The sequence below is a fragment of the Zingiber officinale genome, chromosome 2B (assembly GCF_018446385.1).
Source record: "Zingiber officinale cultivar Zhangliang chromosome 2B, Zo_v1.1, whole genome shotgun sequence".
Lineage (NCBI taxonomy): Eukaryota > Viridiplantae > Streptophyta > Magnoliopsida > Zingiberales > Zingiberaceae > Zingiber > Zingiber officinale.
Window position 1 is genome coordinate 148,421,782 of NC_055989.1, and position 20,627 is coordinate 148,442,408.

The 20,627-nt window shown below is 38.2% G+C and overlaps 3 protein-coding genes across 4 annotated transcripts; 1 reads left to right on the forward strand and 2 right to left on the reverse strand.

The window, feature by feature from the left end:
- Nucleotides 1-930: 930 nt before the first annotated feature.
- LOC122047747 (non-specific phospholipase C1-like) lies at nucleotides 931-5,235 on the reverse strand. Of its 2 annotated transcripts, none has more exons than XM_042609214.1 (3): nucleotides 4,029-5,235; nucleotides 1,596-1,772; nucleotides 931-1,435 (listed from the first exon to the last, which is right to left on the reverse strand). In XM_042609214.1, the coding sequence occupies exons 1-3, from the start codon at nucleotides 5,116-5,118 to the stop codon at nucleotides 1,092-1,094; spliced, it is 1,611 nt and encodes a 536-aa protein (XP_042465148.1). In that variant the 5' UTR covers nucleotides 5,119-5,235; the 3' UTR covers nucleotides 931-1,091. The 2 variants fall into 2 exon arrangements, with proteins under 2 accessions (XP_042465148.1, XP_042465149.1); XM_042609215.1 differs by having other exon boundaries at nucleotides 931-1,411; nucleotides 4,029-5,232.
- A 7,586-nt stretch (nucleotides 5,236-12,821) lies between these two features.
- LOC122049658 (ASC1-like protein 3) lies at nucleotides 12,822-19,060 on the reverse strand. Its single transcript, XM_042611015.1, has 6 exons — nucleotides 18,703-19,060; nucleotides 16,974-17,182; nucleotides 15,667-15,822; nucleotides 14,065-14,250; nucleotides 13,802-13,980; nucleotides 12,822-13,287 (listed from the first exon to the last, which is right to left on the reverse strand). The coding sequence occupies exons 1-6, from the start codon at nucleotides 18,820-18,822 to the stop codon at nucleotides 13,265-13,267; spliced, it is 873 nt and encodes a 290-aa protein (XP_042466949.1). The 5' UTR covers nucleotides 18,823-19,060; the 3' UTR covers nucleotides 12,822-13,264.
- Nucleotides 19,061-19,266: 206 nt separating this feature from the next.
- LOC122047749 (30S ribosomal protein S31, chloroplastic-like) lies at nucleotides 19,267-20,056 on the forward strand. The gene is made up of 3 exons (XM_042609217.1): nucleotides 19,267-19,473; nucleotides 19,554-19,618; nucleotides 19,702-20,056. Exons 1-3 carry the CDS (start codon nucleotides 19,296-19,298, stop codon nucleotides 19,831-19,833), a joined length of 375 nt encoding a protein of 124 aa, XP_042465151.1. The 5' UTR covers nucleotides 19,267-19,295; the 3' UTR covers nucleotides 19,834-20,056.
- The last annotated feature ends 571 nt before the right edge of the window (nucleotides 20,057-20,627 follow it).

Here is a 20,627-nt window from a genome sequence, read left to right on the forward strand (position 1 = left end):
TTTGGCATCTCGGATGTGCTCCAATATTTCTTCTTCAATTGTGATCTTTAAGGCAAACATTGCTTTACCTGCCTTAATCTTCCATTTTCGCAAAATGCTATTGGCGTCTTCTGTCGGCTGCGTAGCTTCACTACCACCAACAACCTCCCAAAGATCTTGACCTTGTAGGTAAGACTCCATGCATGTTGCCCACGTGTTGTAGTTTTTGTTGTTGAGCTTCTTGATACCTCCTACTACTTGAAGGTCCCCCATCACGTCGAAAAGCTTTGATTATACCAAACAAGTTTGATTAAAAAACTTGTAAAGCATAAAACTCCTCACAATCTAAGATAGCTCCACCAAGAATAATCCCTGATTAACCTGGCTCTGATACCAATTGTTGAAAATTGGACCAACAAACAAGTAAATAAATTACTTGTCTTACACTAACAATAACAACACTACAACACCTTTTTTGTGGATCACTCACAATTCTAAGACAAAGAAGAAAAATAAAACAACTTTGACTCACAAATTGATACTTGATTGATGAATGAAACTAAATACAAGGTAGAGTATTTATAGTACTCTTCATACAATCTGGACCGTTCAATTAAATTAAATCCTAGCCATTGAAATTCTAATTCTTATCCATGAAATAAGAAAAACACTCTTGACCACACATTTAATTTTATCTTTTACCAAGTCGTCATCTTTATCTATTAGAAAAATAAATAATTAAATAGAAAATCTTATCTATAACTCTTATCTTTTATTGGATAAGTTAAAACTTATTTGGGTTGGAGTTGATATTTAACAAAACTCTCAAATATAATGAGATTTGAATCTATCCCATCTCTTACCACCGCACCATAATCCGGGTAACTGTTCTTCTGATCTATATTGAACAATCCTTTGTATCTATCTATACATGGATGGATTCTAAGAATATGATAGAAAAAGATTTATTTTTTTATTTTCAAACTTAATGATTACAAAGATCATCTGTCTTGATGAGATTAACTGAATTCACATGATGCAAAAATTACTATTTATTATGACACACAACTATATCCTGCCTACTGTGTTGGTGTATCTATTTTGTTATAAAATCAGCAACTTTGTGCTGAAGAACTGGAATAGTACCTACAAGTCCGGCTGGTTAATGCCGGCCGCATTGTGACGACGGCTGAATCATTAGCTCCAGCCCTTAGAGCCGCCCATCCGGCTTCTAGGAACCTTGCGACTGCATCGCCGGTGTACTGGTTTGCCTGGGCCATGGTCATGCCTTTGCCGATGTCTGGGTAAGTGTTGAGGGCATGGTCTCCGTTGAGCTGAGATGCGAGTTGGATTAGCTCAAGCTGGAATTTCGAGAGGACTTTGTCTTCGATCCGTCCCGATGGTCGCAAGGGCTTCACCTTAGGGAGTGTTTCTGAATTTGAGAGATAAACATTAGCTGCAAAGTGAGACGAGTTCAGGTGTAATACATCTTTAGTCTACGATAGTCAGGTAAACCCAGCTTCATAAGTGGATGACCTACTTCAACAATACTGAACTCAAAACTGAACATAAAATTGGAAAAAAAAAAAAAGAAGCATGACAAATAAAATGAATACCTGGACAGTCCGTTCGGGGTGTCTTCCTCAGGTAGAAATAGCTCTCGAATGACCCAGCCCAAGCATCTCTCTTTGTAAGATAATTTGATTTCAGATTGAATAATTTCTTTACCGTGGCTGGAACAGAAGAATGCTCAAACTGTGAATCTTGCTTTGGTCCTTTAGGTTCATGGATTGCTGCAAGGGAACATGAATCACATTCAACATTTCAGATTGAGAAAATTGTGAGCTTTGGAAGAAGATGAGTAGGATGTACAAGTTTCTGAAAAAAAAACACTGCTAATAAAATGCTTCACACAAGCTCAAACAATGTTGCATTCTGTTCCAACAAATATCAATTCGATAAAGGGAACAAAGAACTCATCTTGAACTGATACTATTACAGATTCTCCACTTTTCAATGCACTTTGCATAACAAGCCTAACCAAAATTCCATTGCTTAGGGGATGAGAACTAATAAGCAGCTTGAGGAGCGATGTTGGCTTGCTGAACATTGAAAAGATCCTCAACCTTTTTATCGGCCATAACATCTGCTTGATTAAGCTCTGTAACTAGCCAAATTTTGTGGGTAGACTATAGATTTTGTATACCAGAAGAATCAAAATCACTGAACCTTCAAGAATATTTGTTATTTCATACAATATGTTGTACTTGCCGGCAAAATAATGTAGTCTAGTAGGGCCACATAAATGTCACTATGCTTATAAGACCTTGATTAAGTCCCACATTGGATTCAGTCACCGTTTTGATGTATCAACTAATAAGAACTAGATAATTGTACCACCATTAACATAGACTTCACATTTTGGACATGTTTCTTTATAGGACCTACCAAGCTTGGCAAAATCATCCAACCACAAAGAGGCTGTGTTGGTTGAACAACCACAGGCCTCAACTATTAATGACTAGGAATGTTATTAAGATGAATTAGAATGGGACCTTTATATGAAGATGATAAACCCTACCCATGGTTTTGACAGAGGTAAGCAAGGACACTGGAGTTTTATTTCCTCTCATCCCTCAATGAAAATAGACTGAAGTGAAGAAATCATTATGCCACAATTCAGTTTCCATATTGGAGATTGTTGATTGGTTCTGAGATACTACATGTTCATGTCGCCTAGATACATCTACTACCTTAGCTTAAGCATTTTGGACTAGAGATATAGACCAATCAAGTGTCAATCATTCCTTGGTCCATGTTTAAACCAAACAGCAGCGGAAGCATTCATCTTATTTTATCTCCCTTCAGTTGTCAAAACTTCACATCATATAGGTTGCAGAAAATGTTTACCCAAAACCGTGCCAATTCATCTGATTGAATAGGAAGTTTATAAGTAAGACCAAATTACAGTTATAGAATATCATTTCTTCACTTTATAGCATTAGTGATCTCTAAATCACCTGAAGAATTACAAAAATAAAATAAAAAATAAGCATAATGTTTTGACAATCTAGCAAGGAAGCAATCACGAGATAACTGATGAACTTGCCACATGCAAGGGCTTTATGCTTGATCAATATCATTTAAATTATGCATAACTGATGCACTAATATGAGCTACTTGTTACATAGTATTGTAACTCAAGAAAATCAAAGTTGAGTGGCACCAAAGTGGTTAATTAGAAAGAATTACAAGAAACAAAAGGTTCTTCAGACATCACTTAGTAGTCATATATTCATGTTTTGTGATTACACACTTGCCTATATAGAAAAATTGAGTTTCCTAAGCAAACATGTGAATACTAACAAGATCTAGATGGATAGCAGGTAGTATCTAGACTTTTTTAACCCCCAAGAACATGCTGGAAATATGAAAATGCTAATGCTTGAATGTGAGTATGCTTAGAGCTATCATTTTCTTCATGGGATAATTTAATGCTTTTCTTGGTGGCTAATGGGTCAAATGTGTTTGAAGTATGCTAAGTCTGTAGGTTGCAACTTGTGATCTTTTAGCAACTCGTTTAGACATCCGAAAATACATAGCATTCATCTCGCTTCCCTTGTCGCCTCTCAGAAAGTTTATTTACTCTGATTCTGATGTTTGGTGCTCAAATGCTGGGGAAAAAAAAGTCTTCCTCTAAGAGTTCATTAGACACACGAACGATGTTCACAATTGTGTTTGAGGTGAATGAGACAATGCTCAATCAGCACTACAGCAAGGATGTCTGAACGATGTTCACAATTGTGTTTGAGGCGAATGAGACAATGCTCAATCAGCACTACAGCAAGGATCCATCTCGGTAGAGCGATTTCAGGTTCTTGTTTTCTCATCTATCTCAAGTTTCAAAACTACTTAGTTTCATCAGTTTTTTTTTTTTATCTTAAAATCATATCCACAGATTATTCATTTTGTATTTGGAATCATGAAACGAGATATGGTCAGTATAGATATCACGATCAAGTAATAAAAAATCTTGAAGGCCACCTTACCTGTTCGTTTGTTGATCCACGGTGAGACGAGGATGGTAGGAACTCTGATTCCCAACCTGCCAAATTTAAAGTAGAACGGGTCAGGGCCAATGATGCCGTCCGGGTTAGGCACTCCCGTGGCAGGGGTAGACACATGGTCGTAGAATCCGCCATGCTTATCGTAGGTGATGAGCAGGGCCGTCTCATTCCACTGCGGGCTCGCCCGGAGAGCCTCATAGACCTCTTTCACGAGCCGTTGCCCTCTGACTACGTCATGGGAAGGGTGGTCGTCAATGGCTGGTGACATCTTGGTATCGAAATAGTGCTGCTCGATAACGACGTAGTTGGGCAGCCGGCCGAACATCGCGTGCTGCTTGAAGGCGAGCTTGAATCTGTGAAACTTGACGAGATGCTTGAGCTTTCGCAGGCTCTTGAAGAAGAACACAGATGGGATGCTCTGGTAGTAGACGCCGAAGCTGAGGCCCTCATCGTCGAGGGAATCGAAGATGGTCTTCTGAGGGAATCCCTGGACGAGGTCGCGGCGGACGTTACTGAAGGCGCCGTGCGAGGTGGCAGAGTGGACGAAGAAGCGGTTGGGCTGGGAGGAGGCCGGCACGGAGGCAAACCACCGGTCGAACACCGCGAACTCCTCGGAGAGGGCGGCGTAGACGGGGACGTCCTCGGGGGTAAACCCGCGCATGAGGGTGGAGGCCATGCCATCGTCCATGCTCTGGGCTTGCTGGGCGAATCCGACCATGGGGGCGGGCACAGAGGAAGTGTCCTCGGAGCCGAACATCTGCTCGCCGATGGCCTGGAAGGAGTGTCCAGGATGGGAGTCAACGTGGGAGGCTTCGAAGACCTCGGAGGCGTTGAGGCGATTGGACTCGCGGCCGCCCTTGGCACGGATCCAGCCGAGCATGTGATCGAACGACCGGCTCTCCATCACGAGGATCACTAGGGTTTTGATTGGTCCCTTGATCTCGTGCTTCTTCTTCTTCTTCTTGATCGTTCGTCCGGCGTCCAGACAATGGGCGGAGGCCACCAGGGAGAGCAAGAAGAAAGCGGCGATGAGGCGGCGACGCCGCCCAATGCGTCGATCCTCCGGATCCATGTCGATGCCGGACAGAGGAGGAGGACGGCGATGCTCCTCCTCCTGGTCTGGCCTGAAAGGGGCGATGTTGGTGGGTACGGGGTTTTAGTTAAAGAGGTGGGAAGGTGGAGTTTGACACGGAAGCAAGGCGAGAAGGCAAAGGGCCGTTTTCATATAATTAAATACTTAAGAATAATAAGAAGTCAATAACAAACTATCTAGGGAGGTGGACCGATAGCAACTTACCTATGCGAACAGCCCAAAAAATATTTAAAATAATAATAATAAAATTGATTTACAATCTAATTATTTTATAAGGAGTAAAATATAATTAATAATTAGATCTTTTGTTAATATATTATTTTCGTTACTGCATAAAAATAACTATGGATAGCATATAATAAATATTATTATATATAGTGTATACTTACCTAATATATATATATATAATATTATGTTCGAACAAGAATTCATTGTACATTCCAAAATTGATTGGGTGATTTGAAGTGTTAACTACTTCGATTAATAAAAAAGATGATTTCTGCTGATGTGACCCCACACCAAATCTGGCCTACCTACCAAAATATCGGCATTGCTATTGGACTATAGACATAGCCTACTTTCTAAACGCCGAAATCAGCCACCGAATGTCGGATCCAATTATCCCTTCTTATGTGTTTAGTGATTAACGTATAAAGTGTTATCATAATGAGATTTAAGATTTGAATTATGATAAAATTAAGATAATATCTTTTTTATGTATTAGTCATTATTCTAAAAGTTAGTAGCTTCCTGTAATTTACTTTCTCCGTATTGGTCTTGAACCGGATTGGCAAGGGCACTGGGACGAGCGTATTCATCTTTTTGTCACCAATTGTGTGACAGTTGCTCCCTTCAAAAAATAATTAAGAAATGCAAAATTTAATGTGGAGTAGGAGATTCTTGATTCTCTAAATACTTCGTAATTTATTTTAACAGTTATTAGAAAATTTTTATAGAATCACATCTAATATAGATTATGATAGACCGACCTATGGAATGAAGTTAAAGTTATGATCGAGAAAAATAGAAGAGGTCTATAGCTAGATGAATATATGATTAAGAGGATAATGGACGACCAAATCAAAGATTTTCTACATGCGCTCGGTCAGGCGAAGCCCGGCCTAGCGTAAAGGGACTTAGCCTTATACAATTTTTAGTATATTAGTAGCCGAGTGAACGCCGAACGAGCGCCAATGTGCTTATATGCGCTCGGCTGGACGAAGCCCGACTGAGCGTAAAGGTGCTTAGCTTTATAGAGCTTTTTAGTATATCATCAGCCGAGTGAAGGCTGAACAAGCACCAATGTGCTTATATGAGCTCGACTGGACAAAGCCTGACCAAGCTTAAAGGCATTTAGCCTTATAGAGCGTTTAGTATATTACCGGCCGAGCGAATGCCGAGCGAGTACCAATGTGTTTATATGCGATCGGTCGAACAAAACTCCACCAAGCATAAAGGTATTTAGTCTCATACAGTTTTTAGTATATTACCGATCGAATGAAGGTTGAGCGAGCACTAATATGCTAATATGCGCTCAATCGGATGAAGCTCAACTGAACGTAAAGAAACTTAGTTTTATACGGCTTTTAGTATATTACTGGTCGAGTAAGGCTGAGCGAGCACCAATGTTCTTATATGCGGCCGGTCGGATAAAGCTTGACTGAACCAAAAGACACTTAGCCTTATACAACTTTTAGTATATTACTGGTCCAGTGAAGGCCGAGCGAGCATTGATGTGCTTATATACGCTTGGTCGGACAGAATCCGATCGAACGTAAAAGTGCTCAGCTTTATAAAGCTTATAGTACATTCTCGGCCGAAACATGCTTAACAAAGGGTATTCTCATTATATATGCAACCGACTTGAATGACCGGCCGAGACATGCTTAACAGAAGGTATTCTCAATATATATACGATTGGCTTAAATGACCCGCCGAGACATGCTTAACAGAAGATATTCTCAATATATATGTGACTGACTTGAATGACCGGTCGAGACATGCTTAACAGAAAGTATTCTCAATATATATGTGACTGACTTGAATGACCGGTCGAGACATGCTTAACAGAAAGTATTCTCAATATATATGTGACTGGCTTGAATGACCGGCCGAGACATGCTTAATAGAAGATATTCTCAATATATATACGACCGACTTGAACGATCGGCAGAAACATATTTAACAGAAGATAACACACAAGTAGGACAACTTGACAAATTTGGCAGGAAATATTTTCTAGAAGCTTCTTTAGTTATAGTGACGTGTTCCTATACATAATTCATCAGGAATATGAGTCACAAACAATAAAAGAGGTATATCTAAGGTTAAAAAAGATTCCTTAAAGGATTATTGTATGAAGCCTAAAGTATGACTTCATCTTCTAACAAACTCTAACAAACAGGGGACCACCTCATAACTACGGAGGTTATATGAGGTAGTATAAAAAGAGGAATCCTCTCTATTGGCAAGGTACGCAAATTCTAGTATCCAAAACTCTGTTTCTAAGTACTTTAATTATTGTACTTATTCTTCGACTTCTTCTTCTGCCACCTTCAAGAGAGGAACTGACTTGAGCATCGAAGGACCTAGCCAGGGATCCCCACCCAGTTCTAGATCACTAACGCTTTGTTGGCTCGTCTCACTGTGCGTACGATTGTTGAGGAGCTCTTCTAAATCTTTAGGAGTTCATCTTCATTAGAACTACCGTTCACCGAAGTCAGCGCACCACCTCGCAGATTTCAGATATGATCAAATTTGGCACCGTCTGTGGGAATCTTCACCTGGATCTAAAGCTATGAGATGGAAGAGAGGCTATCTTGGTGTCCTTAGAGTGTAAATTAGAGACTTTAGTAGCCAATTCTAAAGCATGAGCATCCTTCAGCACTTGCAACTAAGATGATAATTGAACATTCTCTGTAGTAAACTTATCTAGTTTTGATGTCAGCTCAGTGCGAAGATTGATCTCTGATTGAACTTGAGATTCAACATTTTATGTAGAAGTTCTCCATTGGCTTAGGTTTTTAGATTTAGCCTCAAGTAGTTTGCGAGTCTCTTGTAACTGTGCAGACAACTCAGATTTCTCTTTAGAAGCTTGAGAAGAAAATGTTTCAGGGGCTTATTGCCTCAACGTATCATTCTTTCTAGCCAGGTCATATAGTTGGTGGACCACACTCATATTAGTGACCCAACGCTATAGAGTGAAAAGTTATTAGTAAAAGACATTAATGAGGAAATAACTGAGTGAAGAATATCTTACCTTAGTTTCTTCAAAAGAGAATTTATCTGCCAACTCAACGGAAGTGAGCTTCTCAAGCTGTTGGTGAGTCTCTACCCAAACTGTTGTTAAAGAACCTTCCAATAATATTGGAAGGGTAGAAGAAGGTATGGATAAGGATGATAAAGAAGTATGAAGTGAGGGTGGAGAGAAGAAGAGAAAAGGAGGATCCTGAGTCTCTTGGAAAGGTAATGGGATTTGTTCTGGAAAGGTTATAACAAACCCAGGATCCGGACTAGACCCTAAGTCGGGAGGTCCTCCTGAGGTGGGATAGACGGTGAGGCAAGAATAGGATATAAGGATGATAAGGTGAGTTAAGGAGAAGTAGTTTGAACATCTCCTTGGGCTACATCTTCAGGAATAGAAATGACACGTCTTTTGGGAAGAGGTGTCAGGGTCAGTCTACGCCTCAGACGCTTCCTTTTAGGAGTAGCTTCTTGCACTTGTTTTTGCATTTCCATAGGAGTAATTTCCGGTAATATGGGGGAATCTGAAGATGTTTCCCCCAGAATGGTTTGTGAGCTGGAGGCAATTGCCTGTTGGATGGAGGGTTCAGGCAAAGGAGCAGTAGAAGGTTGATCTCGCTCGGCATTAAATTTGACATTAAGTTCTTGTTCCTTGGCCAAGAGCGCCCCCTCTTCTAGGTGGATTTCTTTGTCGACCAAGGTTTCAAACAACACTACAACAAACAAAGGATATTTTAGTTAGTAAAAAAGTAATGGTGAAGATATTATAACTTACCAAAGGAGCATCGCAATTTCTTTTGAACAGGGCTTAAGCCAAAAAGGTATAGAAGGTCTCTACGTATCCAATTGTGAATGTAAAAACGATGACCAAGTAATCTAGTGGAATAATGGTGAAGGTTGGTTGTCGATGAAGTTATTTTATATTAGGAAGAGGGGGAAAGAAGATCACCATGCTGTAGACCATGCGACGGGTTTAGGTAATCTTATGAAGAAGAAGCGTGACTTCCAACCCTTATTGGATGAAGACATTTCTTCAAAGAACATCATCTTCGGACAAGATTGGAAAATAATACTCCAAGCTCCGATTTTTAGGGTAAGAGAACATGAAGAAATTTTGAGGAGTATGAGGAATACTGAAGAGGCGAAATAACATGTATAGCCCACATAGATATTGGAAAGTATTTGGGACAAACTATTGTAAAGGAATACCAAATTACTGACTTATCTCTGCTAAGAATGAGGGAATAGGGAAGCGTAAACCTGCCACTAATTGATCCTTGAACAAGGTAATATAGTTATCAAGAGGGAGATGGGGATAAACATCAAGATGCGGGACCTTGATACGATACTCCTTAGGGATTTCATACTGAGAACAAATGGAAGTTCGATCGGCGGTACTAAAGGATGAATGAGTCTGAGCGTACCAAGGAACCAGTGATTCCTCAGCCAAGGCGAAAAACAAAAACACTTAAGGGATACTCACTAAGTCCTTAAAGAAAGGAGGTAGTAGAAGAAGATCAGGGAAGATAAAGAAACACTGGGTATTGGAAAGAGTCAAAAAAGAGAATCGCCAAAAAGTGAGTTGAGGAAGACAAATGGTAAAGAAATAAAAAAGATTTAGGGTTTTAGGGTGGTAAACTAGTAAGGATCGTCGTTAAATTAGAACGGTTCGTGAAAGGAGAGTCGTTGATCTGTTAAGAAGAATATGTGATAGAACATTGACAAAGAAGCATGTTAAAGGTTGCATCAAGAAATAAGAGAAAATGCTACGTGAGTTTCACCCATAAAGAGGCATTTATGATGGACAGGACAAACCAAATCATAGGCTGAGATGTCATATCTTCGAGCGCCTCTAATATTCTCTTTCCGTTGAAGGACCAATTACCAACGAAATAATTTTGAAAAATCGCTCGACTCTCAAGGCATAGTTAAGAGAGAAGAGAAAAGAAAACATAAACCAATGACTTAGACCAGTAGAGCAAACAAATAAAATTGAGACTTGTGTCTAGTCAGTCGGTTATACCTCCTTTGACTAGACTTGAAGGGAGACTAGTGATATGGGTTATGATAGGCCAGCCTGTTGAATGAAGTAGAAGTCATGGTCGAGAAAGATAGGAGAGGTCTACACCTGCGTGAATATATGATTAAGAGGATAATGAACGACCAAATAAAAAGCTTTCTGTAGACGCTCGGTCAGGCAAAGCCCGACCGAGCATAAAGGGACTTAGCTTTATACAACTTTAGTATATTACTGGCCGAGTGAAGGTCGAGCGAGCACCAATGTATTTATATGTGCTCGGCCAGATGAAGCCCGACCGAGCGTAAAGATACTTAGTCTCATACAATTTTTAGTATATTACTGACTGAGTGAAGGTTGAGCGAGCACTAATGTGTTTATATGCGCTCGGCCGGATGAAGCCTGACCGAGCATAAGGGTACTTAGCCTTATAGAGTTTTTTATTATATTACCGGCAAAACGAAGGCTGAGCGAGCACCAATGTGCTTATATGCACTCGACCGGGCAAGGCCTGATCGAGCTTAAAGGCATTTAGCCTTATAGAGCCTTTAGTATATTACCAGCCGAGCGAGTACTAATGTACTTATATGCGCTCAGTCGGACAAAGTCTAACCAAGCGTAAAAGTATTTAGTCTTATACATTTTTTAGTATATTACCAATCGAATGAAGGCCGAGCGAGCACCAATATACTTATATGCGCTCGATCGGATGAAGCCCGATCGAACGTAAAGATACTTAGTTTTATACATCTTTTAGTATATTACCAATCAAGTAAAGGCTGAGCGAGCACCAATGTACTTATATGCACCTGGTCGGATAAAGTCCGACTGAATGAAAAGACACTTAGCCTTATACAGCTTTTAATATATTACTGGTCGAGTGAAGGCCGAGCGAGCATCGATGTGCTTATATGCGCTTGGCTAGACAGAGCCCAACCGAGCGTAAAAGTGCTCGACCTTATAAAGCTTATAGTATATTCTCGGCCGAAACATGCTTAATAGAGGATATTCTCATTATATATGCAACCGACTTGATCAATGACCGGTCGAGACATGTTTAACAGAAGATATTCTCAATATATATGCGACTGACTTGAATTGCCGCTCGAGACATGCTTAACAGATATTATTCTCAATATATATGCGACTGACTTAAATGACCGGCTGAGACACGCTTAACAGAAGGTATTCTTAATATATATGCGATCGACTTGAATGACCGACTGAGACATGCTTAACTAAAGATATTCTCAATATATATATACAACCGATTTGAACGACCGACGAAAACATGTTTAACAGAAGATAGCACACAAGTAAGATAACTTGGTAAATTTAACGGGAAATATTCTTTAGAAGCTTCTTTAGTTATAGTGACGTGTTCCTATGCATATTTCATCAAAAATATGAGTCACAAATGATAAAAAAGGTACATTTAAAATATAAAAAAGATCATTACCTTTACAATTAGTCTATTCAAGATCGAGTACCTTTACAATTAATCTATTCAAAAACTCACCCATCAAAATTTGATCCAATGACAAGCAGTTTAATTCTCTTGGTAAATAACAATTAGTCTATTCAAAAACTAGTCACACATCAAAATTTGATACAATGATAAGCAGTTTAATTCTCTTGATAAATAAACATTTTGATACAATGATAAACAGTTTAATTCTCTTGGTAAATAACAATTAGTCTATTCAGAAACTCATCCATCAAAATTTGATACAATGATAAACAGTTTAATACTCTTGGTAAATAAACATATATAGCGCTCGAATCTTGTAATAATCAACTATCCTATTTGATACATTTGTACTTCTAAATTTTTTCGATAGTCAATAAAAAAATTACTGTGAGACATAACTAACCATTTCTTAGTGAATGAAGGATATAATTATAATAAAAAAATAATTATAAACGTCCCTCACACTCCGTCTTCAAATTAAATAAAGAAAAATAAATTAAACAGTCAACTATTAAACTTATAGAGGATGAAAGAGATTTTTTTTCCCTTGTCGAAAATTAATCCCTCATCATATTGTAGTAAAACTGACAACTTGTAATGAACTGGGAATCGTGGAGACAAAGGAAGGATATAAAAACTTAGATACCTGCGCTTTAAAAAAAACAAAACATCTCAACGTCATGTTACCTTACAGAAAGATCATCAAAGTAACATTACAGAAATAATGAAACACTTTTCACTTTAGCATCTTAATTTTTTTTCCCATCAATAAAGAAGATATTAGTTAAAGAGCACCGACAAGCTTAGACAATTGACTTATATGTCAATGCGTTAAAAAAAAATAGAATAATGCATTGAAACGATCAATCAAATCCATTTTTTTTTTCAAAAAAATTGACTTCCTTTGGAGTTCCACAATGCATGACATATCGGCTTACAAAAAGTCGTACGTATTAACACAACCAGAAGCAGATGTGCGACCCAACTCTTCCTTTACAAGAAACCGTAACGGTGAGATTTAAAAAATGGGGGACAGGAAACCAAAGATACACTGATTTACAACTCAATTACTAGATGAATATTTCTCGATAAAAAAAAAAAAAGAAAAAGAGTAGATGTTTGACAGAACAACACCCCATTGATATCAACCATGTGGCCGAGAGCCTGTGAGTCAAGAAATGAATTTGTTGTGCAAAAATGTAGCTCATGTCCATTTCAAATTGAAAAAATGAGATTGCCTCTCAAAGACCAGTAAAACGTCCATCTATGATTTGTTCTTAGGTGCTTATCCGTGAGTACTTGAGCTCGGGTTATATAAGTTGTGTCTATAAATGTTTGCATCATATTTGTTGGGATAGGGATGGCATCTTTCACTTCAAAATCCGAACTCAAAATTAGTCTTCTTCACCTTCTGAATCTGCAATTAGAATTAGATGGATATCAGTATTTTGCTCGAGAATGTAAAAAAGTGCAAAATTTTACAAACATGCTGGCATATAATATGTTAGATGGAATGTGTCACACACACACACACACACACACACATATAATTTTTTCCATGGGAGAGGTGAACACCACAGACAACAGGAAAGGATGAAGCAGTTGAAGGCACACATGAGGCTAATGACCTCTAAGAGGAACACAGCATTGGTGGAGAGACTGATAGCCATGATATGTGGACACAGGTGGGCATAGGATTCAAAGATGGCGATGGTGGTTATTGACTTATTAAGCTAGACGGGCATGAGGAGGCTGATGAGAACGTGGCCGAGGCTAGTGAAAATGAATATGGTGCTTAGGTTGAGGTGGTTGATAGAGCTAATTCCACCTACAGGGAAGGTTTCCCACTATCACTCACTTTATCCTCTCTCTTTCACTAAATTCTATAGAATATGCAACAGTTTAAAATTTTACAAATGGCAAATACTTACCAGAGCGAATGTCCTCTCCAACTTTTCCTCTATTGCCAAGCTGTTTTAATATCATTACAAATATAAGTTTCCACCAGTAGATGTGAAAGACAAGCAGGGTAAGAAGCATCATGTTGAATATGTAATATAGCATTGTCGGGAAATTGTCCATCCATGACAAGGCTTTGATACTATCGTAGCTGAAAATGCAACTGCTACTTCATTAGCACAATGACAAAGTAGATCTTTTAATCACTCAAAAAAAAATTGATGGCGAGATGGACCTGGAGGACTTGATGATCCAGAAGGGAAAGTATACCAATCGCAGTAACAACCATGATATTGCAAAAAAACCAAAACACACACTAGCTGCCAACTCCTTTTCTGAATATTTGAACAACTTGGCTGCTTCTAAAAAAACATCACTAGCATCATGAAGGGCAAGAATTATAGTCCCAATACGGAAAAACCTGCATGATCAAATATGACATCAAGACAGAAAATAATGATTGAAATGTGAATTATCAAATTTCTAAGAAACAACTCACAGTGATATGATTGTATTGGCATAGTTCTTTTTTTTGTTATGATTAGTGATAATCATGACCATATCAAATTTCTAAGAAACAGGATTACATCAAATTACGAATTTCCATACTCATTTGTTATGATTATGGCATGATCATGACCAAAAGGAAATATTTAACCGTAGCAATTCAAAATCTCCTAGTCATGAATCAAGGAGATAGCACAAAGGTAAGAGCAACAAAGTAGAATCTTCATGTGACAACGAATTTTTTTTTAAAAAAAACTAATTTGGTGTTTTGCATTCTCTCCTCTCAGAGTCATTTCAAACTGTTATTCTATTTCTCCACACATTTAGTGGAGTCAATTGGTAGAAAATTACTCTCTTTCTATCAACATTTTTGATAAAAAATTTAATCCCTTTTTCAATCCTAGGTGCAATGTTCCCTTGTCTACTCGTATAGTAAAATTTTATCCCTCTCAATTATTGTGTTTATAGTGTGATAAAAGCCTAATTACTTACAAACAAAACTTCAAAAAACATATGCAAGTAGTATAGTTTCAATTCATTGCATAGAGCATATGCAGTATGAGAGAACATATATGGTCATTAATATTATAAAAATATTAATATCGGAAAAAAGATTACAATATATAATAAAGTATATTAATTAACAAGTTTAATGCTTATTCCATTTTAAAAAATATATATGTTAGTCATACAATGAGAATACATTAAGATATCTAATCAATATTAATTAACAATATAAATTAGATCATATACACAAGTTACATATACTATCACTTGCAAACAAGAAAAAAAAAATCAGTTAACATTTACAAGCTATCCACATCAAAAACTTAGGATTTTATATCAATTTGGTTTAGTCTAACCTGCTTCAAATGAACCACACATGGCATATGCAGGTCTAGTAGGCACCCTACCGCCTAAAGGGGAACACATACCCAAAATATGCTGACAGTCCCCTTCCAAATATATTTAAACAGCAGCATAGACTGCTTTTTAAACCTTGCTTACAAATCAGGCTCCCGGATTGAAAAAAAAAAAACTGTTTCTGGGTCATGCTTTGTCTAATGGTTGGTTGGTTGCCAAAATATTTGATCACTAGAGAAGATTCCTTGCTCATCTCTATTATCTTTCCTTCTTGTGAAATTTGCAAGTTAATATATGTCTACCAAAGATTGACTCCTTTTAATCTCTTTATACTAGGAATTAAATATACTCAAGTATAAACACAGAATAACAAATTCAGAAACTACTAAATCAACACCTACAGAGAATTTAAAACAGTCTTGAATATCAAAGGAATAACAAACTCAGTTAATCTTATAAATGATACCTGGTAATATATGAAAATCCAATCAAAATTGAAGTTACTATGTGATGAGACATCATTATTGAGAAATCTTTTCTGCGAGTTTCCCATGCAATGAGAGCAACAATGCTGTAAACGTAAAATCCACATTGACACATGTAGAATAACATCACAGAAGACCTAATAAAAGGAAGAAAGTCAGAAAAGTAGAAAATTTGAGAATTATGAATGACAAACTGTCAGATTAGCTTATATTCTAAGTACAAGTAATCAAGGACTAGTAGAACTAAAGACACTACTACAGCAGCTCCATTGCTCCTCAAGAGGATGTTTGTGAGACAAAATAGAGGTCTGACTAGGCATGTCTCAGGAAAAGCTTTTCCTATTAGTTTGCTACTGATTAAACATTTGAAGTATCCAAAGGAATAGCAAGTTCAGGTGAATAAAAGGAAAGTTATGCATCCCATAAAGAAATGCACTGTGATGGATGCCAAGTTTTTGAATAAACCCCAAGTGAAAACTTTCTTTCAAGTGTATATGATATATCTAATGGGCACATTGAAGAGTAATAATATGAGACAAGTTGAAAAAGAAAAAGAACCATGCATCTTTTTTCTCATTTCCCATTCCATCATTACATATAAAGAGGTGAGTGGGTTCAGTTACTTTTGGAGACCACTTGAAACATAAAATGAATAGTATCAATGTGAAACCAGTTGAAATTCAGGAAACCTTCCTTTTTTCCATTTCCAATTCCATGATTAGATCATTTTGTCACTTATATAAACCCAGACAGGTTAAGTTTTTGGGAGAGAACACAGATATATTCATTTTCATGCATGAACAATGATGATAGAGGATGAATTCTGTGTCATTTGCATCTTTTCTATATGTTGGAAGGAGCCTATTGCTGAGATGCTATAGCTGTAAAGGTCATTAGTGTTAATAGCAACAACTTCTTAGATGCACATTTGCACATATTGCAGTTTGCAAATGGCTAAAACATAAAACTGTGTAGGCAACTGAGTCCTATGAGATTGATAATTTCATAATTAAGTTGGGATCTAATTATTCTATTCATTGGTAGTTGGTGAGACTGTCTAAACTAGTACTTTGACAACTAGCTAGAGATAAACTGCTATCTCAAGAGTGTCACATATCTAGAGGAACTTTCACCGAGTTTAAAAAAAAACTTAAGTCAAGATGCAGCAGAAGGTCACTTGCGGATGTAAAGAGGACATCTAACCATCATTAGTAACAAAATTCAAGGGTAGCACACAAAATCAGCTTAAATTAACGAAGCAAAGGAAAGTCAGATTCCTTTTACTCACTTCAGTTCTTGTTTTGGCCACCCTTCGAAGTATTGCTTGGTGTCCAATGACCAAGGTTCATGCTTGATGATAGAAAGGACCCATATTTCAACAGAAGCATAGTATGTCAGCTTCCACATCGACTCAGTACACTTTAAAATTTTTGACCATTTAGCAGCACCAGTCCTCATAAGAGCAGTTTTATAACCTAACAATCTCATAGCGCAAGGCTGAAAAGCAAAGCATGACAATCGTTATCATGACAGCAATTCAAATTATACATAAAAAACTTGTTATTTTCAGAAATGTCAGAAAAATTGTGATAAGTGATGACTAATGATTAACCAAACTAATGTCTACCTATGGAAGAGAAGCATATATATTTTGATCTACCAAAGACAATAATGTCCAATTAAGTATTTTAACTCTTTAAAACTAAAGATTGCAGAAATTTTCTATTTTGTTTAATAAACTGCAAATTCATGATTTATCATTCAAGAAGTGAATTATCCTCAGTGTACCTCACTAATCATAGTGTCACAGAAACACAACATGTCTAGACCAAGATCATATCGGAAAATGGAAATGTAAGCCTTTTCAATGGATTAGAAGTTTGCAGTAAAGGAACAAGGTGCATCAAAATAACAAAACTAATAGAATGCACTGCAGCTGAATAAGGAACTGTTCAATAGAAATAGGGAAAAAAAAAGATAGATTCCTATGTCATATTTGATGAAGTTTCCCATGTGACAGAAGTTTTGGAGGTCGATTGATGTAATATCATCGTTTTATTGGGCAAATGAATGTGGGAGCCTATGGAAACAACAAAATATAAACCAGTGTATTCATTAATTCTATGTGCTTCCTACTATGAGGATTAATTACAAAAAAGATACAAAGATTTCGTGAAAAACTCAAAGATGAAAACAGAACAAGGAAGTGAAAGATGTAAATTAACTACTTCAAGAAGAATATGTCTCACATACCTACAATGTGACTCAGTGTATCATGAAAAACTAGCTTGTTCTGTGTCTTGAATTGGTATTGACTCTACACCTGACCCTATCAACCGCTCTACTGGTCTTATCAGAAGTTTTGCAATCCAACCTGACCATTGATTCATCTGACTTGGTTTACTATTCTACCAATCCGACCTCACATGATTTACAACTCTGCTGACCAGATCCTACATCATTTGCAGCTCTGCCAACTTGACCTGATCTAAACATTCCAACAAGCAAGTTTGTCTTTGGTCTCAGCTAGTCCAAAGTTTAGTTCAATCATCTCACCAGTTAAATAGTTCAAACATACCACAGCAAGATCATCCATCAGTAGAAGATATACCATAATACCGAATGTTTTTCCACGGTCAGCTATTGATCATCTTCTATATAAAGAAAACTAACAGAAATCTTCTACGGACAGAGAAAACAAACAACAAGAGCTTCAAGCGTTTTAATTTTTTATGTTTCGTCACAGGAACGAATCCGGTTAGTCTCTGATAAAAAGAAAAGTAAAGGAAAAGATTGGCTAATGTTCCACGGAATCATTATCGAGCGCTAAAGCGATAAGATACTTTATATACATAAGAACTGCGCTTCTGGTCTTTCTCTCTTGTATTCAAACAAGAACAGGTGGTAAAATGCGGTAAACACAATCTTTATCATGCTCATTATTCAATATGGATCTCACTTTTTGGCAGGTAACGAAGGAAATCCTATTCAACAAACAAGGAAAGAGAGATCAGAACCTTGTAAACGAAGCGGTCAAGCAAGAAACGGGCAAGGAAGGACCCCAAGGCGAAACATAACACGAGAATGAAATTTCCCGGGTGCGGGTAGCCTTCTTCGGAGCCCCAGATCAGCCCCATTTACGCCGAATGAGTCCCCCGCAGCGGTCGCTACTCCGGGAGGTAATCAGCAACAAATCCGGCGAAGCAGCCGAACCACGAGATACTGTAGGATTTCTAGGCCGCTGCCACCCGTCGGCGCCGGACACGGAAGGCCGGGATCAAGAAGCAGAGTGACTGGGCAGGGAGGAGAATGAGTGATCTACGAACTCGGGAATGTGAGAATGTCTCAAGATTTGCCCTATTTATTATTGGTAATGTTATTAATTCAAATTTTTTGCACCCGATAGAATTTTATGATTGACAATATTACGTGAAACATTTCATATCGCCCCATTATTTAATACCATTTTTCAAAACACGCCCTAGATTCGCTCCCAAGTAAGCGGGCCGGGCCATGAATATTTCACTTGCCTTCTAAACGGGCCGTTAAAAATTCTACAAGACACCATCTGATCCGCTCCACGGCTTCCCCTTTCACTAGCTGCCTCTAGATGGCGTCGCTCTCCCTTGGAATGGCGATGGGAGCCGCTCCCATCGCCGTGGCCGCCTCCCGCCTCTCCTTCTCTCAAACTGAGACACTCGCCGGTAGCTCATCCTGCCTCTCAGTCTCTCCCCACACGGTCTCTGCGACCCTCTCCACAGCGCTCCCTGTTCCTCCTCCCCTCTACAGTTAAGATCGACCAATCTGCTTGCTTTTCTATTTTGTTTGATTACCTTATCCATATTGAAGCGATCGCTGTCTTGTTTAGTATACTGTGGCAGAGGAGACAAGAAGACTGCGAAGGGGAAGCGGTTCAAGCACTCCTTCGGAAACGTAACCAACTTCTCACTTCTTGTCTCCTCCTATTCCTCTTTCCCGCCGCAAGTATTCATCTCTTGGTTGTGTTTGTTGATCAGGCGCGTCCTCGGGACAAGAACAAGGGCAGAGGCCCCCCTCGGGCTCCGCTGCCGCCTTCGCCTCCCAAGAAGGACAAGTTCGACGACGGGGAGATTGTCAGAATTGAAATCGATGAGTCCCTCTTCTCCTAAGATATATCCTTTTGTTGTGAAACCCGATTTTTGTGCTTGCTTAGGCGAAACCGTGATTGTTTATTAAAAGCTCAGATTTTGATGCGAGCAACAGTGCGATTCCTTTTGCATCTTTGATAACATTTGGTCCTGATGAAAGCAAGGTTAGGATTATGATTGTGCAGAGCAATTGCATGAACTATTTTCTGAGTTAATGCTATTTGTGTGGCCTCCTAATCTTTAAGCTTTTTTTTTTCTCTCGAAACGAATCAACAATTTGCTCTAGGAGACAATGTCGAATCCCCAACTTTTGCAGGATATGCTGCTAGTTGGCCCTGTGATCTTTTGCTTGCTTCATTAGCTGCTTTCGTTTTCCCTCATGTTGTAGCACATAATAGTGTGTGTTTAAGCTGATTGAACTGGAAACATAATGTCAGGGAAATGAGTAGTGTCCTTGGAAGCTTTATCATTTATCATTATCAGTGTCACATCTATTCATATAAGAGAATGATCCATTGACATATTAAGTTGAACCTACTAGCCCAAAATGTTTAAGTGGCTATGTGCGACTCGGTAGTAGTTTAATAATCTAGGCTTATATATTCCTTTGTAATTTGTAAACTCTCCATGTGAGACTAAATTACACTGTCGCAGCCTTTTCCAATCTAAAGTTTGATGTTCCCACCCTAGACCCACTCTCTTAACTTTTAGCATCATTGTTATTTAGTGCTATGTGAGATCCAATAATGGTTTCATTACGCAAAGAACCTCTTTCCAAAACACTTATAGTGTCTTGGATTAGGTCGTCTTGGCTA